This window comes from Zootermopsis nevadensis, unplaced genomic scaffold, assembly GCF_977971745.1.
Source record: "Zootermopsis nevadensis isolate Lab colony 2312 unplaced genomic scaffold, Znev_1.0 Znev_ptg000030l, whole genome shotgun sequence".
NCBI lineage: Eukaryota > Metazoa > Arthropoda > Insecta > Blattodea > Termopsidae > Zootermopsis > Zootermopsis nevadensis.
In genome coordinates this window covers 5,427,015-5,449,663 of record NW_028259162.1, presented here as the reverse complement: position 1 = coordinate 5,449,663, position 22,649 = coordinate 5,427,015, and the positions used below count along the sequence as shown (strand labels likewise).

The following is a 22,649-nucleotide window of genomic DNA, read 5'->3' as shown; positions in this document are numbered from 1 at the left end:
AACTGACAGTCTGTCAGTCAGTCTATAAATTCCCCGCCATTTATATAACCCGAAGGTTCATTAAAGTTTTCAAAACATCCCGTCACCGCAGACACACAAGTCCAGTTCGTGCTACATGGCCCGCCCATAGCATAATTACGAAACTCCGTACCAGTCCCACGAAAATTTTCTCGACACTTTCAGTCATTTGAATTCTGTTTGTTCACCCCTGACGTCAAACAGCCTCAAGCTGCGTCCTTTCCTTAATGCGACAGACCAAATTTCGTACCCATACAAAACAGCAGATAGAATTATAGTATTGTACATTTTAATGTTCAGGTTTTCAGATAGCAACCAGGATTAAAAGAGACTCTGAAGTGCGTGGTAGGAAGCATTCCCCGAATTTGATGCTAATTTCAGTAAATCCAAGAACCGTTTTCTCTTACAGCCTACAGCAAATAAACTTTGAAACTATTTTCGTTAATTTTATACGCAGTAGTGATTCATTTTGGCGAGGACACATCAGGCAGCCAGGTTATCAAAAATGTTAGTAGGCAGACACGCAGTGAGCGGCGCAGTTAAAGTTGTTCATTAAAACTGGGACAGTGTTCTGTAGTCGTTTGTGATAAGTTAAGTGGCGTTCAGAATTTCGCAAGTCTTTGTTACAACTGTCGGCTCACTGAGAACTAGATTTTCCACTTGTCACACTCGGTATCTTGTCCGCGTCTAAATTCATCCTCAAGATACGTTCGTTTGCCACACGCCTTTACAGTTAGTCGTAGGAAGTCACCACGTAGCAGCAAGCACGATAGATAACTCAAGACCGACCCATTTGCCTACACAAAGCTTTTACTACTCCATCTCGAATTTCTTACGTTGCGATACGATCTTCTATATGTAGTTCAGAGATAAATGATGGCCTAGTGCAGTAGGTATAGGTACAGCTCAGCAATATTGTACGAAGTATGGGAATACTGCCAGCCTGTATGGTGCACAACGTTTTTATTCTCCTTGTTTTTGCTAAGCCAAGTTTTTAATCTGTTAAGAAAAAGTTCTTTCTCGCATATCTCCAACTCGAGTTCATATGACGTAAATGTAGACTCATATTAGGGACTGCGTTTCATAAGGGGCTTCAACAACTTCGCATTGCTATATTTTTTTTAAAAAAAATTTGATCTGAGGTTTTCACGGCGGCGAATATGAAGACGGCTGTCGCTAGTGCTAATTGGTTCAATATTCGCCACGTGAAAATCCTTTGGATTGGGAATTCTGAATTTCTCAATGTGTCCAAAAATAATAATCATGACTTACAGAATTATTTTGCGGTCTGGTTGAATACAATACAAATTATGCACAATTTCTTGTCGTAGTTCGTGTAAACTGAATGCGCAGAGGATTTGACATGCTATTTAATTACAATTCTGAAATTGCAAAAACATGGAATAAGTGATCATATAGTTTTTTTTCAGGTTTCGGAATCTCCATGGAGTTACTGAGGACAACAACGAAAAATCCTCTACCAGACAGACTGTCTGCGCACCAAGGTTCAAGTCCGGTTCCTTCCAGATATGAATCTGGAGTTCTGACCGCCACAACAAGACGTTTGGCACCATCAGACATGAGGAAGACAAAACTCTTATCTTACATTACGAACAATCTTCACCAGCACTTCAGTTGACCGGAGACGAAGGACTGTAGAGCGACAGATGTCTTTCTGGATAAACTCTCGAAACTCTTAGGCAAATTCTTGCTCTTAAGTTTGTCCTTGCTGCCAATCTCGAGGAGGAGGCGCGTGGGTTTATCAGGGTCGGCAACTTTACGACACTGTCAGCTGTCATAATTAAACACAAGGCCTGGGTAACACGCACAGCAGTGTCCCCTCAACCGAGCAAAGGCAATTCAGATCTGTCTTGTTTTACGGATTCATTCCTCACCACCGCACTGAAATTCATATTGACAGAAAATTGTGTTGTAACACGGGAGCCAGAAGGGATAAGAACTTGTCATATTTTATTTATATTTTCAGTTAAGCAGAACTTACATTTGGAATTATAGATTCATTACTTCCACAGTAATAACACATGAAAGAATTTTAAACGGTACTCAATTTACCCTACATAAACAATGTTATAAATTCAGCGTTTTCTTTTACACTTCACCTAATATTGAGAATATGACAGAAAAGATAGATGGACAAGATATGTAGCATTCATAAGAAAAATTCGGTAGCAGCACCTCAAGAGAAGAAGACACGTAGGAAAACTAGACGTAGTTGGGTATGGAATTGAAGAAACACAGGTCGTGAAATTGTCAGATGGACTGAATTGATTCAATATAGATTCTGAAGGTAAAAATAAGCATTTGTTCATTAAAAGCACAGAATTTCTTGGTCAGCTGGACAACTAGAATTTTCCAGCGAGGATCCTACAGCACTGAGTTTGATGACAAACAGAAACTCAGCATTCAAACGACAACTTTCAATTAGTCAAAAGACGAACGTATCACAGGCTCATTATTTCACTGTGGTCCTTTTAGAGATGCCAATTACCCAATTACCCTGAGGCGCTTAATTGACAAGTGATAGGCGGGCTTGACGCTGTCCAGTCCAGCAGTCGTGGGAACTTCGGACTCGCAAGGCGATGGGAAGACGAGGTGCTTACATAAGGAGATTCACACCAGTAGAAAGTTGCATCCATTCAGATTTCCTTCTGGCACATGAAAATGTATGCACACAACTTGAAACTCGTCTGTGTTTTAACAGCTTAAAGCAGACGTTCACAACATTACATCACTGTGAGTGTGTGTTTTCTGAAACATACTCACCGCCTCATAAATTACTAAATGTTAAAGGAATACTTAATAAAAGGGCTCTTGGGAAGCCTAATGAAATTTCGGACTGTATACAAGGCGGGAAATATTTTGACTACCTAAGCGATAATCAGCTTATCGAGAAGAATCTGTCCCATGGAGTAACTTATTTAACATGCTTGTCTTTAAGTGACTCCGACTTAAGTCCTTTCTGTTTAATTTAAACATCAGTAAACCACCCGGCCGGTCTTTGTAACTGCTATGCGGTCCGTCCCCTAGGTGGCAGCACGTGGAATCCCACCTTTACGATGGGATGGGCCGAATATATTGAACCATGACACGTGGACCAACAGGGACTAAATTCTGGGAAATCCCCTCTCCAGAGGTTATAAATATGAAGGGACTTGCCCGAGGTAATTAGGCACAGACTCGGACGGTTGGTTGAGAAGCCAGAGGAGAGCAACCCTATGGCATCGCGTCACTAAATATTAACGTTATAATACGAATGGAGTGATCCATAACTGAGGCCGGAACAGGCAACTGCTTAAGCTTTGGATTAAGGAAGAAGAAGAAGAAGGAAAAAGAACATGGCATTGCCTCCGGGCTTGTCCGTTTTCTGCCTTCCCGACAGTCAGTTGTGAGCCATGGGACACTATCAGCTGAACAAAGGACAGCAACCCCCCCCCCCCCCCCCCCCCCACGAACTCCTCCATTTGTTTCACCTATCACTTTAGTTTCATCCCTCATCCATCATCAGAGTAACTTCCGCAAATGCTCTTTCGCTCTCTTCTGACATATCTTCCAGCTGAATAGATAGCTTTAATTAACTTTAGAAGCGCTCATCTTATCACCTGTGAGCTTAATACTCCAGGCAGAGAAAACACGAAAAAAAAATATAATACGAGCAACACATGTCATTCTGCGAATGATGACAGAACTAAATTGAAGCAACGTCATCATCCACTGATTGTCTTCTTTCTAATGCTTTCCTACGGATCCTCTGGTAGCATCAATGCGCATCTAACGATATGATAATATGCTTCTGACAGCTGACAAGCGCACTTGACAGTAACGCACTAATGTAATAACAAGCTTCTAATTACGCAGTTAAGAGGTGAATATGAAGTTGTAAAGTTGACCAGTGGTTACTAATACTGCCGCGTACTCGTGAGGGCCTGTTCGAATCTCGGCGGGTAGACACGCTACATTCTTATTTGCTTGTTTTAATTTTCTTCAATTTCTTCTGTAAAATAATGACTAGTGCCTTCACACAGGTCTTGATAGCTTATTTACAGTCCTTCAGATCCAGTGATTCATAGTAATCCTGTTATTTATAATTAAACATATAGGACCTACGCATTTAAAATGCCACTAAATACACGGATATTAAGTTCTGGGAAGACGCAACCGAATCAAAGAAACAAACAAATTAGGAGCGGAAATATTTCCCAAAAGAAAGTCTGCAGTCTCGTGGATTAGAGTCGGCTCGCTCTGGATAAGGTTAAATAGCGGCTTATTATGAACACGCTAATCAACCTTCGAGTTCCAGAAAAAGATAAATTTGACCGGTTCGGCAACTATAAACTTCTTCACGTGGTTTCGTTCAAAACTGCAGCGCAGACTCGACCTGTAGACGGCAAACTGAACACATCTTCTGGTGGACAGACAGTGATTGGTGGGTAGCCTACCTGTGTGAAGTACGGGGGCAGGACACACCTCTGGTCGTCAAGCCGGCTGCTCTGAACTCTCTCCAGCAGCTCAAACAGGTCCTGAGTAGCACTCTGAAACAAAACAAAGCATCAAGGTTGAGACAAGCTCTACCAGAGTTTGACCTCGCACTGGTCACGTGGAGACAGAAAAATCTAACTTCCGAAATGTCGTGGTTTCTGTAAAAATGGATAAGACCAAAATAATACTTTCATTCACACTTATTTCTTGTACCACACGTCCTTAGCTGTTATTTAATACTTGTAACTAGGTATGGAGGCCTGTTATTAAATTAGTCCTACACGCAATCTCAAGAAACACTATAAACAATGTAACTGATAACAGTACACATTATAATAACTTCGTACCTGACAATGAAAGTTACATCATTCCAAGAATTAAACACTTACCATTCTTACTTATCGCTAAATTCAGGTTATAACTGAAAAAAATTGATATCAATTTTTATTTAAATAATAAAAAATGCGACTTTACGTCAGCTGCCTCGCTACGTGGTAATTGGTCTTAAATACTTGACTGCTATATGCAATAAACCGTACGTGCTTACCTGGCGAAGAAACAGCTGTGGAAAGCCATAATTCGTTTGATTTATCTGATTTGTACATTTTAATTTTGATTAAGGAGTAACATGGAAAGAAAGTCTCGCATTTTCGATATTAATTATCGAAAACTTACTTCATATCGTTAACATACTGAGTGCATAAGTATGGTACTATTGTGATAGTCACGAAGTCAAAACACCAGTCTCGCCCTAACTGGTGGAACAGGTCTTGTTGAAACAGACGTTTAATAACACTCCCTGCTGGAATGTACAATCTTCTATGAAGATAAAAATCCTTGAATGAGATACAGAGACGTAGTATTTGATGTAGGTCAGTATTAATGACTGACCAAGCAACCAACCAACATTGGATGGATTTCTTGTACATTAATCACATTTGTTATAAAAATTGGTGGCACAAAGAATTACTTGCGTATTTTAATGATTTTATGGAGGGGGCAGGTGTAGCTGGATCCATTAATTTTTGAATAAATTTTGTACCAACAACAATTCACTAAAATAAAAGTCTAAACATGTCGATACATATTATAAAACTGATGTACACGTAAGAAAGAAACCCAAATTCTAAATGAAAATTTATAACGTTTTAAATTGTGTATCCAAGCTGGTAGTCTAAAAATTAAAATGTACAAAGACAAACGCATGTCTACAATCTAACAAAAATAAATAGAGGACTTCTAACTGCAATAAATAAAATGAGTGACAAATGGCAAGGCGGCTACTAATTAATGGGGTAGCTCTATAAATTGGATATTCAGCATAACTTACAGCCACGCCTCTGAATGGAAAGCATAATACACTCAGCACATGGTGTCTTACCCACGTATAAGCTGTCCACGGGCTCACCTATCCGTCAACCCGTCAACCCATCAATCCATCTATTCATCCACCCACCGTTCTACCCATGCAGCCACCTACAAATGAACTCACCTAGGTCTACCCATCCATACAGCGGAGCTGCAACCACGACGGAACAATGGTTTCAGCTCAAGACCTGTACTAGAATATTTGGATATAAGAGAGAGAAATATCTAGAAAGACTGAGAAAACTGCATAATTAGGAGCTTCATAATTTGTACTCTTCACCACATAGAGTGAGATGGGCTAGGACCAGTTTGGACACCCGGAGGAAGATGGGAGGATAATACTAAAATGGATCTTGAGACAATTAGTCGAAAAACCTGATGGAAAAAACACTTGGGAGACCCCAGAGTAGATGAGAGTATGTTACGTATAATGAATATTAAGAGAACTGGTCGGAAAATCTGAAGGAAAATAGCACTTGGGAGACCAAAGGGAAAATGCGAAATTAATATTTCTGTGAAACTTAAGGCAGAATGGGTTGAACATGTGGAGTGGATTAATCTGGCTCAGGATCCAGTGGCGGAACCTTGTGAACACGGTAAACAACCTTTGTGTCCCATACAAAGCGGAGAATCTGACTAGCTGACCGACTATCAACTTCAAAGGAAGAACTCTTGTAATGCAATTCGGCACGAGATGAAAGTCTGGAGTAAAGTTTCGAAGCAACGAAGACCTTAATAAATGCGTACCACATGGCTACACCTGACAGACGACAGTGTGATAAGCACGAAGCCCTATAAAGCCCTGTCAGCGCTCTGACATCTCGGCCAACGGGCCCTGTGGTAGGCGGTGACAAAGACGAAGCGCGATTCTTTGTATCTCCCCTGTTTCTGGTCCAAACAAAACAATTTTCGCTCGCAAGAAGCATAATTCTACGAGTATGTCCCACATGCTGCCACGCTCTGCAACAGGCGACCTTCTTTTCCACGGAGCAGAGGGCGAACGAGATCCTACTGCGGTCAAGAGATCATCAGCCTCACTCTCCTAAACCTGGGGGATTTTCTGAAATAAATTATAAATATCAGCCTTTGTGCCATGGGTTTACAACCCCTTCCAGATCTGGGGCCACATTCACAATTTGTCATCGACTTGTGGGCAGCAAGGTTACAAATGAGGCCAATTTCTTAAAACAACATTGCAATTTATTAAAATTATATTACATGAGGCCAAATACCGACACCAACAAAACGTATTTTCTGATATCAGGTACTACTAACAACAGGGTTAACAACCTCTGATTTCAGCCATGAAAGCGTTAAATATGTTTGGTTATTAAGTTTTCTTTCATAATTTGACGTATAATTCGTATGAATGATCTGAAAAACCTGAGGATTTTTGAAGAAATTTCGGGCAATAGAGACATCCCAGTGAAGGTGGCTTAATATATATGCCACTGTGCCAACAGCTAGGAAACAGTAACATTTATACATTCACCAGTACCAATAGGGAATCTTAAGACAGTGACTGAACACTTCTTAGGCTACTTCAACTTCAATCCGCTGATTAGACCGACGGCGATGTGTATGGGAAATCCTGCCAAGTTTGACTCTTTCTCATGAATCTTTGTAAGTTCTCCGTACGGGAAACGATTAAGGACTGTAGCGAAAAGTGACAGTGAGTACAGGGACTGAAATTCCTACCTCAAGCTACTACTTCGTCCATAATTGACAACCCAACTCCTCCTTATGAGAATACTAGAGAACAGCCCGTTAAAATAAACTTAAAATTGACAACATTAATACAGGTCTCAAGTCTGATACCTACACATAATTCCATATAATTCACGCCTCATTCTAAAATACGAATATAACTCGTAGTAAACAATCTATTTCTCGCCATTTACTCAATAACGTAGCTGCTACTTCAGAACGATTAATAATCTCTGCCTCACAAAGGAGGGAAGTGTCAGGGGACAGTTTGCGATTGGCTCTAAACATGATATTAGGCAATTGCACCCACAAAAGGAAATAATGCTGACCACATACAGGAACAAGTCCTTAACAGTCTTCATGCAGACTGCGAAGGTTAAAAAGACGTCACACCTAATAATAATCCTATTCGTACCCTCGAACCGTTGAGATGAGCAAAGCAACTGAAAATACACTACAAAATAACTTACTAATTTGTTTCTGAACACGCCTGAAATCAACAGTATGCACATGCGAATAAAGTTTATTCTGTATCGAGGCTGCGAATTCAAGCAGTTGTAACAGAATTGCCGTCTCAATGTCCAGTCGCAAATCTGAGTTATCTCCACTGTAAAAAATCTGCAGAAGTAATGACTCAACACGCGTTGGTTCAGTGGCTATGAGTTTGTATAATAAACGGCCGGATTTTGGTTTCCGATTAGAGGATCTCTAAGACAACTTTACTAAACCAGTCTACGGCAAATCTTCTAGGTGCCCTTTTTGAGAAAAATCTTCAAAATACTTACAAAAAAACGTATCCCACGATAAATGCCAATTAAAATTCGAACACCTAAACATGGACACACGACAGCTCGCTTGCCCAGTGGGAACATTATTTCGCAACACGCTTGTATACGTTAGTCTGCGGGCGAGTTGCCATAACACCAAATGTTCAAGTACCACGAAGCAAGCAGTTTAACTGTGAAGTAATAATTCTGTTAGCCGTTCTAAAAATATTCTGTACTTCGTCGAAAACTGAAGTCCGTTTTCTTTTTTGTCTCCCTCCCCCCCGCATCGACTGGTGAGCAATTTCTCCAGCTGACTAACAATTATTCCATCTAAGAGCTTTTAATGTGTTGTAACAGGGAAATGCAACGAAGTTATCCATATATATATATGACTTTTTTTTTATAATCGCATTAGAAATCGGGCTAGCATTTCATTACTCCCAAACCCCACAAACTTATACATCGCCATCATGATGATGGAGGGTTGTAAGCACTTCTGAAACGTCGGTAATCTTCTACCAGACTACACGGCGCACCACCCACAACACAGCCATATTCACTTATTCACTAATCCCGTTATTTTAACGATAAAACCGAGAGACTGAAAGACACTGAAGTCAAGCAAATGGACAGGAAAACGATTCCTACTTTACGAAGAAGAGAAGTTCATTTCACACCAATGGTTTCTGTAATAGGTAATGAAATTCCTTGCAAGAAGGCAAGTGGACAGATTACATTGTAAACGTAATAGATGGGGTGACGACAAAACAACAAACAGGCAGAAAGACACTTATCCCTGGAATATTTAAATTTATTTCTCAACCTGCCCACTCTTAACACACGTCTAAATAGAGGCGGACCAGTATTTTTCGCCGCGTCATAGTCCGCTTGCAGGGCCATGCAAACGTTTGAGAACGGAGCCACACTTAACCATCAGATTCAAGGATTAGACCGGTCCTGCCCTCATTAACCTCTCATTAAGAAAATGTACCTTTTTATATTTTCCAACAGTTGTCTTACCTAGTACACCATGCATGAGTTCAATTCAGAACTTATTTTTATAATGACAGATTACATCGATTTATACCGGCACACAATCATAAAAAATAGAAGTTTTCTACCGATTTCACACACATCGAGAGATTTGCATCGATAAATAGAGTGATACAAATAGATCCAAATAAAATTGAGAATTTGACCGACAAATATCGATAAATCGATATATTCCAATCGATGTATACACACACTCATAAGTCTATATCTATCGACATGTTCTATACAGCTATATATTGATCAATTTATATCGCTATACAGATAGGTAAAAATGTATCAATGAATCCATGTGTCAATCCATTTATACACTTACAGAGCAATTAAAATATTTTTGCCGATAAATTTATATCGACATATAAACGATCTGCGCGGACGTATATATATATATATATCCATACATTAATAAGAAATGTGTTTCCTTCAACCACCTATTAACCTGTAAGAAATAACTGCAGAATCGTGCAAGAAGTTTCTTTCTCGCTCCACAAGGTCGCCCAGCAACGATGTTGATATTACTAATGGTATGAAATTGGAAGATACAAATGTAATGCGTCCTTTAGTGGCAATAATAATCACATGAGTTAAAGAAACAACACGAAGCATTTAAAATTTATTACGGTAGACAAACATCAGGACATAATAACAACATAAGCCTGTCTTTGCTCATAAAATAAGAAAACTAGGCCAGGTAATGGATGTAGAAGATAAAGCTCAGCAGAAGCCATTATGGGATTTACACCATTAGCAGCAAGAAGCCTGTCAACTCGAATATTTCTTCCAAGACTTCAAACGTTACACTTCCACGGCTAATGTCATGCATGCATTTAGACTGAAAATGGCGAACCCGAGAAACGTATGGGCTCTAACATTTTGTGACACGTTTTAACATATTTTTTACATAACAACTTAATTTAAACTTCAAAAGTTATAACGCGTTCTGTCCTGCCAGCCGATCCATCAATTCGTTTAATTTATTAACGGCAGAGAGCACATTCCACTTTTCACGTAAAACTGCATATACAGTGTAATTCATAACAAGGATATCAGATGGACCCAGTGGTCAGAACGAAACTCTGGGCGTCTTTACTGCCGGAGAATATCCATCCTCAGCCATTACACAGGAAATATTTTGAGACACAGTAATTTACCACTCTGAACCTGATGGTGAGAATCCCAAGCCCCAAATGGAATCCAAACCCTGGCCGTCTGGCCCGTGATCCGCTTTAAACTTAAAAATGGCAACAGAAATCTGATACAAGGCGAACAGAGGTGATGGAGGACGAGTCGAAAATCAAGTATAACACAAAAGCCCAGTAATGCATCCCAAAAGGACTAATAACCATTATAATATGGAGTAACTGGAACATTCAGTATGAAGATAATTGATTTGCTAAGTCCATGGCACAAGAGCTTCCTTGACAAGTTGATACTTATTTACACGGTCGAGAAATTTTCATATTTTATGCTACAGAACCCGACCGATTATTAGCTTATTCATTGAACCTTATCACGACCCAATTGGCACGAGCACAAACCTTCACACACTAATTCTTTCAAACTCATATAAATGCCATCCTCCCATTTAAATTGAAGCCTGCTAAATGGTATCGTTCGTCGAGTTTTAACAATCATTATGTAGCACTTAATTATGTTATTTTCACCAATTTTGTTACTTAATTTCTACTACGTCCATAATTCATTCCAAAGTTCTGTATTCAAACACAGAATTTATAAAAGATCAGAATAGGAACTATCATATACAAAGTTCTGTACCCTGACACACCAAAATAATGTGTACAGGAACACACAAAGGAATTACTAATTTCGTAGTACAAGAAAGTGGCCGTTGATTGCATAGCCACTTGCCGAACAAACTCTTGTCCAAAATAATGGATCAGCAATATATTCCAAACAATTTCAGTTTCTTTACGTTCTACTCAGCATATATACACTCAAGAGAACACCTCATATTTTATACTGCCAAAGAGTTAAATTGGACAATTGTTCTTATGTTGGCTCTGGTATAGAGCAACATCAGCTGATTGTATCACCTTATTTTAGTCTTTCATACTGCATACTGGAGAGTAGCCATACATTACTCACTGCTTGTATCTCCATCCGCATCTCTGTCCGACCGTCTGTATGTCTGCTTCATTATTCGGCACAGAAATATTTACGTAACGCAATCAGGCCCCAGGTTCAGCAAGGTAGTTTCAAAAACACCAATTTAATTTATTTCGGAACGTCAATAACCTACAATATAAACACTAACACAAGCTCCATCTTCCTTCGCCCGGGGTGGGTTCGCAGTGTAACAGCCAGATCAACCAACTCTCGGATCGTTGAACGAAGGTAAAACCTTACAACACTGACATACGTACACGATGCAATTATACTGTTACACAAAAATACAACTGAAGGCTCAGAGGAGCACCAAAACGCACGTGTGACTGTCTCCCGGGATGCTAGACGATGTTTCGTAGGTGCTTATTACCTCCATCATCAGGGCTATACTTGTCACGATTTATTGCTCACTTCCTCAACATGTTCAGTCAAGCACCAGTATCTCAAGTTTAATTCCTCATTCATTACCAATTTTACAAACGGAAACGGGTGAAATATTGTAAGACCAACCAATACTTTATAGATATAAACATTTCTACAACTTCCCAAGAGAAAAAGAGAAAGGATGCAAAGAAGTGAGAAAGAATAACGTGTAAAATAAAACAAAAATATAAAAAAGGAAGGAGTCGCGTCATATCTAGCGGAACAAATCGATCTCTCGTCACACGTGTAGTGAGGTTGTTGAGGAAGGTCACGGCCCTCGTTAACCCAGCGCGTATAACAGACAGCCTCGCACCTAACTCTGCGCGGGCTTCAAGTTACGAACACGAAACACTGGTGATAAAGCATGTTAACTACAAGCAGCAACGTTCGTTTTCGAAGATCGACAGATTCTCAAATTCGACGTTACATGGAACGAACAAATTAATTACTGTATTCACAAAAGGCCATCACTCTACCCTATTCCACGTCATATTTCTCTAAGACCCGTTTTAAAATTACCCCCCCGCCCCCCAACAGCGCCCAGATCTTCCAGAAAGCATCTCCTGGGTCCCCTCTCGTGTTCGTCACGTGTTGTCTAACTCACCCTTCTGGATTTAATCTCCTTTATAATATTACGTGAAAATTATAAATTATGAAGTTCCTCATTATGCGACTTCTCCCATAGTCGTGTTATAGTCATATAGGTTACATTACCCTTACTCTTACCATTCCTGAGGAATGAACGTTTAAAGGTGTCTCGGCGCTGGATCTTACACATCTTCGTAACTTAACGCTGTTTTTGCCGAATGGCCCTTCCGTATAGACGTATTTACGTCAAAAGAAGACAAGCCTAATTCTCTTACACGAGTTCAAAAATGCAGATGAAAACACTAAATGTGACGAACAATAATAATGAATAGGAATCCCTTACCTCAAACTTTGTTCAATTGTAAGAGACCACGATGTCCACCGGCAATGATCAATTTGATAAGAACTAAAATGGAGAGAGTGGAGGGCAGTATCACAGATTTCTTAATAATTCTTATATAAGATAAGTAATTGTGCACAATATTATCTACTCTACGACGCACTTCTTCACAGCAAAGCTCTTCCGCAATAACAAAAGCGTATTGTTGACGGCAGTAATGAAACACGAAGCCGAATAAACAGATGACATAACAATTAGTTTCTTAGGTAGAGTAAAGCATTGTTATGAACGCAGGAGTTCATATAAAAGCTGACCACTGTCGGTCCATATTTACACACTGTTGGTATGGATCTTACACATTTTTCTAACGCTGTTTTACCGAATTACCCTTCTGTATAGACGTATTTACGTCAATGAAACAAGACGAAAAGAATGGCGAGAGACAGAAAGGAAGTTAGAGAAACGGAAACGGAAAAAGGATCAAGAAGAAAACATATGAAACCACAGAAAACAAAACAAAAGGGCACACAGAGAGAAACGATTAAAGAATAGGAGACCGCTGATAAAGGCGTGCTGTGGGCAACCCTGAACTGCTGAAAGAAGTAAAGTAGGTCGTCTAGTTGCAACAGCCTCGAGAAAACGCAGTGACAACTGAATTGCACTAAACGCCGCACCAGTTAGCACCAACTGGAAAAACTGAAGGACTGGCACAGAAGTCGGTACACCGATTCTCCTTTTGATTCCCTTCATACAACAAATTCATAGCGGCAGATTTGGAAATATTTGAATTTACATGCAGATCGACGCCTGTCTACTAAAACAACATTTGCCAATCATTTAAAACACGAAACAACACAAAACGGCAGTTTTACGAATACAAATTACAAACACCAGCCCTTGATAGAGCTTCGCTGTGTGGTGCCTACTCTCACTTTTGATGCTGGGGCGAAGAGAAATATTTCCGAAGATGGCTGTATTCTGGGTTGTTGCGCCGTGTAGTATGGTAGAAGTTTACCGAGGTTTCAGAGGTCCTTGCTGCCTCCATTATCAGGACAATGAGTCATTCACTACATTTAGACTACACGGTGCAACACCCCAGAAGACATCCATCTTCAGACCCACCGAAGTGAAAACCCCAAATACTACACAGAAATATTTCTGCTCGGCCGAGGGTCAAACCCGGTTGTTCAACCCACAGACAACCGGTGTACTGAGTTATCAGTATTGACATAGCAGTAGTGATACAAAAACCACAGATAACATTGCTTCTTGTCCGGTGCCCATCAGACAATACCAACAACATAACAACATGCTTCTTGCTCGCACAAGGAATACCAAGGGTAGCATTCTGCTTCACGTCCAGTTAAATTAGTCCTAAGTCGGACTTCATAGAGCATTTAGTAACCTCATAGGGCGTTTCCATATGTCAGCGAAGGACTGAATGGAGGTGCACAAAGATTATGCAGATAGAACAATGCATTCCAACTACTGCTGCTATCTCAATTACCATATTTAAACGAGGCATTGGCAGTACTTTGTTTCAGAACAGTAGAGAGACAATGTGCAGAAAGTCACGAAAAGTCTGACACATAAGTGAAATCCACTCACACTGTGGAACTGATTAATTTATTCTGTAACCATTTAAAAAGGTTGTCATCTACTCCGACCGGTTTGAAACAAACGATGATTACACTTTGCTTAATCGAACATTCTGGAACTGAGGTAAAATATAGGCTACATTTACACAGTAATTATTAATAGGCCTACACTTAATTTTAATTTCCCAGCAATTTTACTTCAGCACATATTAAGCCTGTGTTTCAAATTGCAGCCACTTTCTACCATAGCTGACCACATACATGGACCAAGTGTTTAGCAGCAGAGACACGCGTATGGTATCAGGCCTAAAGACGTCGACGTTTCGTCTTTCAGAGCACTAAGACGTGCGGCCAGTTGTAAACATTGGAGAAAAACCTACAATATTGACCAAAGTCACTAGTTTTTAACCTACGATTTCAGGATTTCGCGGCGTTAGATGCAGAATTTGGGGCATGGTACAGTGTAAAGCGGTACCGTCGACGTTTCGGAGATCCGTATTAACTCAATCTTCATGGCAAAGAGGACAATCGGATTGTCTTCAACAAAGGCTACATATACTGTGTGTCAGCACCCAAAAAGAGGGGCTACTTCAACTTAGAAAACCTTTTCACAAATCCTAAAACAATCTTGGTACTTAGAGCAAATGACTGGCTGGCTTCACAGTCAATCAGGTGGAGGAGTGAGTACTGTATAAGAGATGTAATGAACGTTACCTTTAGTTTTTCCTTGTGCTGTCCTGTGTCCGGGTCAGCAGGTTGACTACAACCATGTGTCTGGCAGTACAACTGCTGACCATCCATCTGTTGCCGCCTGAAACAATATAATTATTACTATTAGAAAAAAATATATACGAATTTAAGATGGCTGTCTTCTGGGTTGTAACGCCGTGTAGTCTTGTAGAAGTTTACTAACGTTTCAGAGGCACTTTCTGCCTCCATCATCAGCGTCCAGCTGCTCATAAATTTTCCGTCGAACATGGGACCCGAACGGTCCTCACAAGAGCCTTGACCCTACCCTAAAGCAACATGAATCCACTCCATGCCCTTACATATTATTTATCAAACATCCGTATTAATATTCCCCTCCCATCTAAGACCAGGTATTCATCGTTTCTTCAGCAGTGTAGCAGCCCTAATCCCCAAAATGCACACGTTAAACTATAGTAAAAAATAATATCTAAAGTGGCCACGGATGTCAGGTGACGTCAATAGCTTCTTGGCTTCGACTTACAACTGATACATTCTCCGACAGAATGCAAAGATTCAACAAAGAGAGCTAACACAAAATTCTGCCACTTCGCCACATTCTGAAGATGACTGTTTCAGAGGGGCAAGCATCTCTGAAACGTCGGTACACCTCTATCACACTACACGGCACAACGACCCAGAAGACAGTCATCTTCACTGTCGGAGCTGTGAGAACCTTAAATCTCACATACCAGTTTCTGCCTTCCTAGAAAAGTTTACAGTTCTCAGCGGGCCAAGAAACACACATCTTGCAGAAACTACGGTTGCAAAAACGCACAACTGGACCCCTGTCCTTGGCAACTGAAACAGAGTCCATACCCTTATAGCCTGTATTTCTGAGATCCATTTTAACAGTACCTTCCCATCTATGTCTAGGTTTCCCAAACGTCTCTTTCCTTTATGTTTTCCGAAATTACGTAAGCAATAACATCCAATATTTCGCGCAAACTCTTAACGACAATCAAATAAAAAAACTTTCAGAACTCCCGTCAGTTTGAAACAATTATGGCAAACTGAGAACAGCTTTTGCTACATAAGGTCTGTTCCGTATCTGTCAGCAGCGAGCAGGTGGCAACTTCAAATGCAATTATGTCGTCATGCCATATAAGAAGAAGCAAATCTCGGTTTAGCAAGAAATTCTCTCCATCACTTCTCAGTTTCAGATCTGAGCGGGTTTAATTTAATATAAATCTAACATCGATTCGTGACATGTAGTACAAATATGATTTCGGTCCTTTGTAATAGTTTTTGTATTTACGACTAAGAATCGTACTGAATAAATACAATTTAATCATAAAACTCTTACAGGCATATATTCATCAATTAGTATTGTATCGCTTCCTAGTAATTTTGGAAAGAAAATCTACTTGTTTGCACGATAAAAGTTAGAAAAAAGTAACGTGCTCTATATCGGAAAAAATCGAAGATCAGCGAAAGCCTCACAGTCACAAAGGACGAGGCAAATATCTGGCTGAATAAACAAGAAGCCAACAAAATAATTCCATATATCCAATCGTCCACCTACCAGTATCCATTTATTCATGTAAAAATTAAGTATTCATCCATCCAAATAACTTCGACAGCGTATTATCTGCCACTACTCCGGATGTTCGCGTTTGTCCGCTTTGAATGTTTTCTGTGGCGATATGATGTTCCAGACACGACGTCTTCATAAGAACTAAAACCCAGTGACCCAAAAGACTTATTTAGTCCTTTAAAGCCTCAGCTAGTCTAAATAACATTTACTGATTCAGTCCATACCGCGAAGAAAACACCACATTTTACCATTACAAATTTCGGTTGGTTAAAGCTGTTTAATGAAGTAATCGCCAAGACAGTGAAAATCCTATAAAACCCACAAATGCAAAAATGAAGTTACTGGTTGATGATGAAGTTGGTACATATAGTTACCACTGGGCTTAAAAGTGATGACAGCATGTAGATCTGTCTGGATGGTAAGCACTGAAATTTATAATCCAATCACGAGAAACTTGCAATGAATTACGACCTATGTACATAGCACATGGCGCTTGAAACAGCTATGCACGCGTGCGCAATGCACGACACTGGAATAGAAAGCACTACGCACTACAGAGAAGCCGACAGATGCCGGCGAAGGGGACAATCACTGAAAAAAGAAAAACATGTGTGCAACGCTGTGCGCTCAGTATGGGCACAAAGTGTTAAGCTTGTAAGCAGAAAAAATGAATAATAGATTACATGTAATAAGATCATAAAATCCAAATGACGACAGACTAAGGAGAAGAACGCAGAGAAGTAGACACCAAATAAAAAGTTTGTTTGAATTTTTGCTCTCGTGTTACAGTGTAAGCAGGGGGCCATTACCCCGAAATGTTCTAACGACGTCATCAGGCGGGGGTACACCGCAGTTCCCACGACGAAAATCATTCCACGGCTGCTGGATGCGAGTGACGTAACACAGGAGACGCTCCAATTACTTTGTGCGGGGAGGGGGAATCTCTGAACAAGGCACCGACACCTCGCTCACAGATCACCGGAGAATCGTGTTCTGATGAACCAAGAAGCAAGGAAAATGAGCAAAGAAGGAGACAAAAAGAGAAAGACAAACATTTAAAGAAATACATCTGATAGACAGAAAGACAAACAGATAAAGAAATACGCGTATTGTTTCACACAATTTGCTTGTTTAACTTTGCGCTTTATTTCGGCTGACAGAGATTTTCATGCGGATTCCAGAAGCTGTGTGCTTCAAGGCGCCGATCTCGTGTACTTGGGGGGGGGGGGTTCCGACATGCGCAACTAACAAACACACAGACGAAACATCGGTGTGAAAATACTGGGAAGTGGCTACCTGTACTGAGCGAAAGAAGGAATGTTACAACAACACCGACGTGAGAATCTCAATCTCGCATAACTGTTAGGTTAGGTTCATGAGCGAAAAGCGGAAATATAACAAGCAGTAAAGCAGCACACTTATTCCATTTCCATGCAGAATCATGATGAATGTCAACGAAACAGTGGACCACGAACTAAACGACAATTTATTGTAATGACACTGTTTAGGAACAAAGCGGAGTGCGTCTACCGATGGACAGAACTGTCACAGAAGCCCGTGTGACAGACAAGACTGTGGTTGACTGCCACTTTGTCACGTCCCTCCCACACACCACCGGTTATATTCGACACTAAACAGCGCGCCTAATTAGGGACAGACAGCCTCCTCTGCTCCAGTGGCGGAAATGTAAAGCCGCAAGGACAATGCGTGAACGGAGACAATATCAAGATGTTCACAACTAATTTAAGGTAGTTTGCATGTCGTCAGGATTATCCTGACTAATATTCTTTATCGTTTACGTTAGCTTGTAATCCTGGGGTCTCGGGTTCGATTCCCGGCTGTGCCCGAATTTATAACTTGTGTTGGGCAAGGCAACACGGAGTTTTCCTCCGTGGCATCCCAACAATTACTCCATTCACACACAGAAGAAGGCAATGACAAACCACTTCTGGATCATCTGCCAAGAACGTATATGAACAGGTCGCAGTCCGAGAAAAGGATGGAAGGATCCTGTTCATATGGACCTGTCGTCAGACAGAACACTAAATAATAATAATAATAATATGCACAACGATGTTTTTATCCTATTCGATATTATCGAACATCTGCAACTGAAACATCGTCGTTGAAGAGCGATAATTAATTGCACGGACCGCAGATAAAGACCCGGAAGAGGATTTGAATTAGGCATATCTGTTCGTGTGGCGGAATAAATTAATATTCGACCTAATGAAAAATCGACGTTGAACCGAAGCATCGGAGAAATACAAGAGGGTTCTTGATTGATGAACTCAACTTTAGGACAGACAGAAGAACGCTGTAAATGACTCTTCATCTCAAGTTGACTCTCAGTGACTTCTTCCAAGCAGTCGGGCAGATGTGAATTGATTAACTGGTCGGTGCTTAAGCGACAACTAATTACATAATATTGTGTAATTCTTAATGACACATGATGAAAAATGATAGTATGATATGAATGCGTGTTACGTGAATCCAGCTGTGAAAGAAACCTATCATGACACACCAGCGGGTAGGCCTAAAGCTGAATTAGAAATTACATGTTACACTAGAAATAACACCAACGAAGTAATTTTTTGTTGTTGTTGTTGCTAAATGCGCTTCGTACTTAGAGCAGAAAGGGTTAAAGGCAACATACGTGTAAATGAAACTAAAATATATTGCAAAGTTACTTCACACACAACTTTTCAATATAAAGTTCATCTAGAATATGGTTAAACCGAATCACAATACCAATAGCAACCCAAAGGCTCAGACAGATAATCTACCCCTTCCATTCTAAAGTTCCTAATTGTGACAGGAAACACGTATCTCACAGTACATAAAATGAGGTCTGCTTTGACAAATTCTTTACCAGAGAATGACGTATTTCCTGTCCAGTGCAATGTGCGCAGTTAACCAACAACTTAGGCTGTTTTGGGTTTTGTTCTTTTTTCCTGAGAGGAAGACAGTGATAAATGGTAAGGCACTGCTCCCTCGCCAAAAACATCAAACATCTTCAATAACCGAGCTCATCCATCGTGAGTTGAAGTGACAGGCAGCGCCTCCCTTAGCACTGTGTTAACAAGTAATGTGCGTTATCTGCTGGTAGGAAAAGCTGTAGATTGTGTCAGGCCGTTGACCCACGCACCCCAATAGGCACTGAACAATTGCAATGAAGCAGCACACATGCTAGAATTGTGTATGAAATTACCGTCCTTATGCAAGGAACAAGGAACCTTCAACTTCCCATGATTATACCGAGAATAGAGTAAGGTTGCCAGCAGCAGCGTACCACTAACCTTTAGGAAGTACTTGGTTTAAATCTCGGCAGCATATCGTATTTGGGTGTGTGTGTGAAAATATTCTTTAATTTCTGGGACAGCATGAAACAAGAGGAGCCATTTATAAGAAACATAACAGAGTTCCAATGTAGCTGAATACAAAATAGGGGTCATATTAGACAAAATTAAATTCGCTCGCCAACTTATAGCATGCACATCTAAATTTAATCCAAATCTGTCATATCATGTGTCACATGTATACAGCGTTGTTAAATAGCACAATAAACTAGAAGTTACGTCATAGATACCAAGAAGAGGGACGAAAAGAAATTTTTTGAAAGTGATAGTATTTTTCACAAGTTTGGATAGAAGTGGAAAACACGGATTTTCTTTTGGGTGACAAGCATGTAAGAGGAGCTAATAATTTACAGCGATCACCGCATGGATTTATCGGACAAAGTAGGAGAACTATAATAATTAGACGTGTCCTAAGTATCTGAGTATAAAAAATAATTAGATATTAAATATTGTAACTACTTATTAATATTCTAAAATTCTCTCGGGCGTCCAAAAACACTTTCGAGGGCACCAAGGTGCTCGCGGCCACACGGTTGGCGAACTATGGCTAAAAGCAACAAAAAAACTTACTTAAATTCAAGCGACGGCGACTGAATTTTTTGGAAATGTTAAGGTAAGAACCGCATTACACAAATCAGAGTTTTAAAGAACATAATCAATAATTTAATCTACGTCTATCAAAGCCAATGCTGAAGCGCCGTGTTGTATCGGCAACTTCTTCAACACTCAGCTGTACGGAAGACATCTACTTGACCCCGCAAGAGGCAGTGGCGATGCAGGTCTCTCGCATCGAAGCAAATCTTTCACGACGTTCATCAAAGATTCTGCGGAGAACATCAATTTCACGCTCCACAGATCCAGTGTTCGGGTTAACTGCAAAAAACTCTGTTACGCCGGATAGTTCCATTCTAACAGAAGTCGCTAAATTTTAGTAGGCGAATAATTGGAATGAATTAAATTAGTGAGAAAGTGCCAGCACAACTCAATTTCAGGCAGACCTGCCCTCACATTACACGATTTTTTCCGTCGTGTCTTCTATCTGCACACCTAAAGATTAAAAAATACTAATAACACAATGTATTCGTACTGGGGAATTAAAATGTATTTTCCTTCATATATCTACATATGTAACATCACTAATTTAAATGTTGTACACAACTTATATCTTTGAAAGCGTCTGAAATATTTTACTTCAGCAATATTTTTTATTTACCATTTGATTGCTATACGGCGTAGTCACTTATACGACGTAACATCATACTTAAATACTGAAAGAATATTAGGCTGTATAGAATACATACCCAGTCTTTAATAAAAGTTACTTGAATTATCAACGCCTGATGCCAAGTAAATATGTAGCCGTAGTCATGTCTTTTCTCCAAGAACAGAAAAAAGACAACAACAGTGAATTTCATTTCATTGTACATGAAAATATATTAACGTAAAGTTCTTCATGCTATATGCTTTGTCTAATATTCAGTATTAAAAAATGTTTCAGATGTACAGCTTAATCACACACAAACACTAGTAGTATAAGATATCTGTCCTTAAAATCAAATCAAAAAAGGTCACCGTGACCTACCGTACATGTGAACTACGATTTATATTTGATCGACTCGAATAAAAATTAAATTATTTGGCGAATTTTAGTGCACACACACTTGCCGACTTTAATCCAGGTCCGATTAGCCAGCCTATTTACGGACATGACGCACTCGGAAAGGCAGACAAGAACACCCCATTAAGCATTCATTTTATGCAATTCCTGCAAGGACCACAGAACTTTATATGAACATATTTTGTGAGATAGCACAATTTCTGACGTCATGTATAGTCGAACGGGACATGGCACGTGGACTTATTTATACTTAATTCCAACTTCCACCTTGACGTAACCTTCGCAATCAAAAGTTTCTTGCTTCTTCACTGTCGCTACAATAAGAGAAAAACTATCCCTTTCTTGCACTATTTATCACAGAATAAATTGTTCCCGTATTTTACGCTGTATCTTCACTGACACCTTCAAGGTCAGGTGTATCTAGAGAGGTTCTAGGGACCACTTCTAGCCTCCTATCCAATGGGTACTGGGTTTGCATCCTCGGAAGTACAGCGGCCGGACCGTGAAGCTAACCACACATCTCCATCTAGTGCCGAGGTTAAGAACGTGCGGAGCTATAACTCCACACCTGCCTACACCTGCATGGCGTGATGCTTAGCTAAGCAGCACGGACAGTTTAATTTTTTACTATCTTAAAACTTAGTAAATATTCGAGAAATGAACTGTGAACGATTCTTGTGCTTTGCATTTCGAGAATACAAACTCGATTCATCTCGTTTTCGAAGCTCTGATTCGTGCTGTTTTCACTCAAAACGAGGACACATGGTCACGACGCGGCTGGCTATCAATGCAGTTCGCCAATAAACTACTTACAGACACAACTCTTCCGCACAACTTTGCTGATTGGGTGCCGTTATTGCGTCATTTGGGCTGCGACTTGTTGGCTCAACCCGGATGACGCACCA

At 40.1% G+C, this 22,649-nt stretch overlaps 1 protein-coding gene across 4 annotated transcripts in view; it reads right to left on the bottom strand.

Moving 5' to 3' along the window:
• The window catches only part of RapGAP1 (Rap GTPase activating protein 1), a 165,124-nt gene that overhangs the window by 56,158 nt on the left and 86,317 nt on the right, over positions 1-22,649 (bottom strand). For all 4 annotated transcript variants that reach the window (XM_087358488.1, XM_087358490.1, XM_087358491.1 and 1 more), the window contains exons 2-3: positions 15,198-15,294; positions 4,476-4,568 (exon numbers count right to left, since the gene is read on the bottom strand). In XM_087358488.1, the coding sequence (XP_087214614.1) occupies positions 4,476-4,568; positions 15,198-15,294 (190 nt within the window). The remainder of the gene's footprint in view (positions 1-4,475; positions 4,569-15,197; positions 15,295-22,649) is intronic.